A 6,000-nucleotide genomic window follows, 5' to 3' on the forward strand; every position below is an offset into this window, starting at 1 on the left:
TTTTATTGGAGTAGAGCCCTCTTATTTCCCATATTCTTCTATGGACCCAATTCAGACAGACCCTCTCAACCCTTTTCATGTAAGAACTCCTTGAGGTCTGAAGGCGTCTTTTATTCCCTTTCCTTTCGTTCCTTCTTCTTCAATGAAAATCCTTCCCTTGGACTATGTCTCCTGTGAACATCTTTTCAAAGCCATAACTGCTGTCCCCCTGCCTGTGGATTTATGAGTCGGGCACTCAACTCTGTTAACCTTGTCTGCTTCTATGTGCAGATGAAAGTTGACTTCTCTGCCACACTTCCAGACTCTATATTCACACTCAAGCTGCTGCAATTCACAGTGGTATTTCCACCCTTATTCCTGCACATTTATAAGGGGCACAGTACGTTTCCAGAAGAGAATGAATCATTTAACAGCTGGATATGAGTAATAAACTAATTTCTTGCAGGCTCCATGGTCCAGGTGTGGAGACCTCTGAAATTTCTGGACCTGTTATTCACCACCAACCAAATTTAGACAAACAGATTAACTTTAGAGTAACTAAAGTTCTGACAACTTAAATTGTATGTTTTCCTCTATAGAGAGACATAAGGAAACTGTCATAGTACCAGATTGATTGCACTCGGTATACAATATTCACAGGAAACTATTTTTCCCTCAATTGCAGATTACATACTGTTATGCTTACACCTTTCTATATTTATCATGTGAATATCTGAGATCATTTTATTTTCTGCTTTGCTGAAAGGTAGATTCACTTTGACTGACTCATCCTGTTTTTTATATTAACAGGATAGTGAAAATTTTTCTATACAATCAAACAACTGAATCACTGATATTCACACTATAACTCAGTATTCTATAGAAAATATGCAATATTTTCAAGGAAAGGGAGTGGCAAATAAATAAAATCTGGGTAAGTTTCTAATTCCATTAGAGCAGTGGTTCTCAACCTCCCTAATGCAGTGACCCTTTAATACAGTTCCTCATGTTTTGGTGACCCCCCCCAACCATGAAATTATTTTTGTTGCTACTTCATTACTGTAATTTTCTACAGTTATGAATCATAATGTAATATCTGATATGCGGGATATCTGATATGCAACCCCCGGGAAAGGGTATTTTTGACTCCCCAAGGGTGTCATGATCCACAGGTTGAGAACCACTGTGTTACAAAGTCTAAATACACCACATGTGAACATCCTTAAGACGTTGGCACTGGTCTGTAAGGGAAAACAGAGATCCTTCACAGTTAATTCTGGGACATAAAGGTCATTGCTAGTAAATATAATCAAAGCCAGAAAAGTTGATGGTAGCCAAGAAAACATTTCTTGTCAAACCATTCTTAGTGATCCTAACTGATATGCAGTATGAAAAAGAAAAAGGAAAGAGACCCTGACTCCATGGAAAGGAAATGTGAGCATAAACGTTACTGTGTACACTTGTAGTTTATAAAAAGAATATTCTCATCAGTTATGCGAACCTCTGTGGCCACTACTCCAAGCCTTAGGTTTTAAATTAGTCCTGTGGGAATAATGATAACTGAAGATGAAAATAGATCTCATAATACAAGGTTATGTGACTTCTATATAAGTACATTAAATTATAAGGCATTCACACTAATTTAAGCCATAATAAATGAATTTTAAATATATTTTTATTATTAATAAATTTAAATCACTTACCCAGGAGCCAATCTCCAAATATACTGCAATAACTACAACAAATGGCTATAACAATGACATTAACAAAGCCAGGAGATTGGATCCTTGGGTAAGGGTGCTTGCCTATGCCTAATGACATACGTTTTATTCCTGGAACTCAGATGTTGAAAGTTCTGACTTTCCAAACTGACCTCTGACCACCACACATATACCACCACCATGTGTGTACTCCACCACAAAAAAAGTAAATAAATAGATGTACGAAGAGAGAATGGAGAGAAAATACACTATGTGTGTGCAGAAAGAATTCTCAGGAACTCAGCTGGTGACTACACTGCAGGGTTGAAGCTCTGCTTGATTTCCAGTGGAGAAGAGTGCACAGACCCAGCCCATCTCTCCCAAAGCCCAACAGTGATGAAGTACCACCTGTTGCTAATCTCAGTTGAAGAAAGGAAAGAAGGTTAAATGTAGCATTTTTTTTCAAACCAACTGCCAACCACACTTTCCCCCAGAGCACAGTCTCCAGTAATTCTATTATTTGCGCCACATTGAACTCATTTCACCTCTGTGAGAATAGAAGGAAGTTATCTAGAGAAACTGGAAGTCATTTTTATTCTAGGAACTATATATAATCAGAGACTACAATGATGACCATAGTATATCTCTTTGTGTCTTCTCAAACAGTAGTGTGGAAAGTGCTAGACTACCACAAGAACAAACACAGAGACTATTAGACATGGCTTGATTCCAGCTAATTAATAAACAGAAAACTGTGTTTCAAAACTCTACTACAACCTCCTCCAGTTTTCCAAAGCCCTTTTTCCTCTAGATTTTGTACTTTTGAGGGCAAATACTTTAAAACAAAGCTCTCATATTACTGAAATGCTTTTTACTTTGATTCAAGTTTTCCAGCTTTGGGAAATACGTCCCGGAACAATGTGTTACAAATTATGTTTCTCAACGCTGTGAGTGTGCATCTTTTAAAAATTTCTGATAACCCTGCAAAGTCTCCCGAGCTTTCTGAAAGACATGCACGGAAACATGAAGATTTGCTGATAAGAATAATTTAGTTGTACTGAACAGTTGTTTCACAAAGCCACAGAAATGTGTATCTGATCCCCTGCAGTCTTAAAATACACAGAGGTGTAGTCTGTATTTCAAGCGAGAGGAAATTTCTCAAAGTGCGGATGGATGTGTTATTCTTACACTAAACTACTCTATATAAATAATTGGAAACACGATCCTAAAGTTAAAAAAAAAATTACTTAAAGTTCTAAGATAAACTACGGCTCAGGGAAGCCTTCCTCTGCAGGAGTGGAATTTAATTTTGTGAAACGTTTTCTCTCGGTTGGAAAAAGCCTACCCTGGGAACTTTGAAAAGTTTTCCATAGAACACTTTCCAGGACTTAGAGCGCGAAAAAGCAGAAAGCGCTTGGTACCCCTTCTCTTGGAGGTAATTTTCCTGCACCTCTCACTCCTGGATCTGACCCTTAGATTACAGGAGTCCTGGCCCCTTGTGCTTGAAAGCGGACTGCCTAAAGTTAATCAAGAAAGTGGTCCCCAGCCAGCCGACTCTGGCCAGCTGAAGCCAGTTAGGAGCAGCGGTCCCGGGAAAGGGCGCCCTGGACAGTACCTCTCTGCTGATGCGCTGGGGACTGTCGCCGATGCTGTGGTCGCTGCGCCTGGGAGCCTCCCAGCGTCCCCAAGAGCAGGAGCAGGAGGACCCCGGCCGCTGTCATCGTGGCCCGAGCAGATCCCCTCCTCAGGAGCCCACGGAGTTACTGCCTCCGGTCCGCCCAGGCTGGAGTGAGCAGCTGCGGGGGAAAAGAGGAGGAGACAGCCCTCCCCAGCTCTGCACCGCCACCGCCCAAGGGTGGGGGAGAAAGGACAGTCCCCACACAGTCCCCACCCCTTCCCAGGCCTGGGCCTTTAAAGGGTCCTTGGTTGAAAGGACCTTTCCTCTGGGTGCTTCCTATGTCTGGGCAATCACGCCTTAGTAGACTTAACCAAACTTATACAGCATGAAGAAAGTAATTGACATCAAGGCACTCTGAGGACTGCGTAATACCTCCAGATGGAAAACATTATCTCCCACAAATCCGTACAGTTAGAAACTTCTGCTCCTCAGAAAGTCCTGGCAAAACTATGCAGCTGCCCTGGGTCCAGGTGATCCCAGGCTGTCCCCAGACCAGGGTGCTAAGGCATTAAGGGACTGCGGTTGCCTGTGGGGACACTCCTCCTGGGAGGTGACTGTCCAGGCAGCAGCAGGGGGTGGCAGGCTGAAGCTATGTCAGCTCTGTTGAAATGGTTCTCATCACTCCACTGGTTAGAATCTGGCCCTGTACTCAGGGGACATTATTAAAAGGGGATGAAGTGTCTGCAAGGATTTTCAGTCATGGCGGCTTCTTCCCTTTAACCCAACAGAACAGTATTTTGTTCTTCTGTCACCAGGATCAGATGACCACGCCATACCAGGTTGTTACTGATAAGGTCAAGATTAATGGTTCTCAATAAGACATCAAATAGCAACTAAATAGGTTTTAGGAAGCACAGGATATTCTTTGCATCAATGCAACATGGGATCAAGATCAAGTCCTCCTCTTGGACTTCTAAATGAGCTCGCCCCCCCCCCCCCGTGTCTCTGTGTGTGTGTGTGTGTGTGTGTGTGTGTGTATGTGTGTGTGTGTGTGGTATTAAAGGCATGGGGGAATACTGTAGATATTTGTTAAGAAAGGAATTGTTTTATATTTGAAATCTGATTGCATTTGCTTGAAAATAAAAATTTGCATTTCCTAATTTTACAGGATGAAGCAATTAAGCCAACTGAGACAATATTTTGTGGATTTCTAATTCACCAAAATTCATATAACATTTCCAAGACTCCTATCACTGATTGCAACTCTGTATATGATACTGGAGTCTCTATTAATATATTCTGTTTTGCCTACTAAGAAAGCTTATGTATGCATTTCCATATTACAGTACATGTAGTTATATACATAGCTTATTTCCTTTTTAGTTTATAGTTAATATATATCCATTTTTAAGAGGCCGCTTAGAAGTTACAGTATTTCCAATGAATTTCCTTTCAGTAGAATAGGAAGTAAATCTCCTAAGGGACTAATGAGAACCCAGAGCCAAGATCCTTTCTTCATGAAGAACCCTCCTAAAGGCATGTCTAAGCTTCTACTTTCAGGTCCATGGATTCTTTCAAGTACATTGTGGTGCTGTCTGTGGAAAAAGAAAAGGTTTAGGCAATCTCTCTCTGTGTATGTCTCTCTGTCTCTCTGTCTCTCTCCCTCTCTCCTCTCTCTCCCTCTCTCTCCTCTCTCTCTCTCTCTCTCTCTCTCTCTCTCACACACACACACACACACACACACACACACACACACAGAGGCAACATGTGACATGAATGTATTGTTTCCTCAGCTGGTGACTGTGGCGTTTCCCCTCCCCCTAAAATAAGTTCATTTTGTAGGATATATATTTATGTCTGTTACAGCTTCCAACTATAGCTTTAAAATAAATTCCAAAGTTAGGTAACATAAAGCCCATACTAGTTTTATAAAACAAAGCACTTAACTATTCTAGGCTTTTGTATTTTTGTGTAATTGCTTAGATAAAATGCTTTTATTGATAAAGCTGAACATTTTTACTATATTGTTTTAGAACTGTTTTAGATTCAGATAGAAACTAAGCAAAAGTTAAAAGGAGTTTGCACATACCCGCATGAGTGGGCTTGTGTGGTGTGTGCGTCCTCTATTTCCAACTTTCTCCTCAAGGAGGAGGTACAACTGATCTACCTATGCCGTCACCGTCATCAGTCAGCCTGCTCAGCACATACTTACTAAGTTGCTACCTCCTATGACTGTGGATTTGGACAATATGCTATGCTGGGTCATTTCATTACCCTAACATTACTCCCTGCTTTGTCAATTCATCTTTCTTCTCATTCCCCCGCCCCCCCCCCAAGTCTGTAGCAATCACTGATTTTTTTAAACCTCCTTATTACTTCCAAACTTGGACAAGTACTAACAGTTCCTATAAACATCTATGCCCAGGTACTTGCATGTGCATAACTGTTCCCATCCTTGGGGCCCAAGATCACAATTACCAGGTTGGATCACAAAAGTATGTTTGATTCTGCAATGTCCATAGTACTAACTCATTGGTTTCTAGTGTTATAAAAGAGATAATAGGAACTTTGACTGCAATTAGATTAAATACGTTATTCTTTTAATGTCTGTGAAGTCTGCTATGGTGGCCTCTTTTCCCTGATGTTTGAAACTATGTTTTGTTCAGTTAGATGGTTGGGGAGAAAGGGCAACAGTTAGATAAA

At 41.0% G+C, this 6,000-nt stretch overlaps 1 protein-coding gene across 4 annotated transcripts in view; it reads right to left on the minus strand.

Annotated features, from left to right (window-relative positions):
- LOC100771923 (laminin subunit alpha-2) overlaps positions 1-3,494 on the minus strand; it is a 541,373-nt gene extending 537,879 nt beyond the window's left edge. For 2 of the 4 annotated variants that reach the window (XM_027402872.2, XM_027402871.2), the window contains exon 1: positions 3,295-3,493. In XM_027402872.2, coding sequence (XP_027258673.1) covers positions 3,295-3,400 — 106 coding nt within the window. In that variant the 5' untranslated portion in view covers positions 3,401-3,493. Of the gene's footprint in view, positions 1-3,294 lie in introns of all 4 variants that reach the window. The other 2 variants (XM_035440328.1, XM_027402873.2) reach the window with 2 other exon arrangements.
- Between the last annotated feature and the right edge of the window lie 2,506 nt (positions 3,495-6,000).

The sequence above is a fragment of the Cricetulus griseus genome, chromosome 2 (assembly GCF_003668045.3).
Source record: "Cricetulus griseus strain 17A/GY chromosome 2, alternate assembly CriGri-PICRH-1.0, whole genome shotgun sequence".
In the NCBI taxonomy this organism is placed as follows: domain Eukaryota; kingdom Metazoa; phylum Chordata; class Mammalia; order Rodentia; family Cricetidae; genus Cricetulus; species Cricetulus griseus.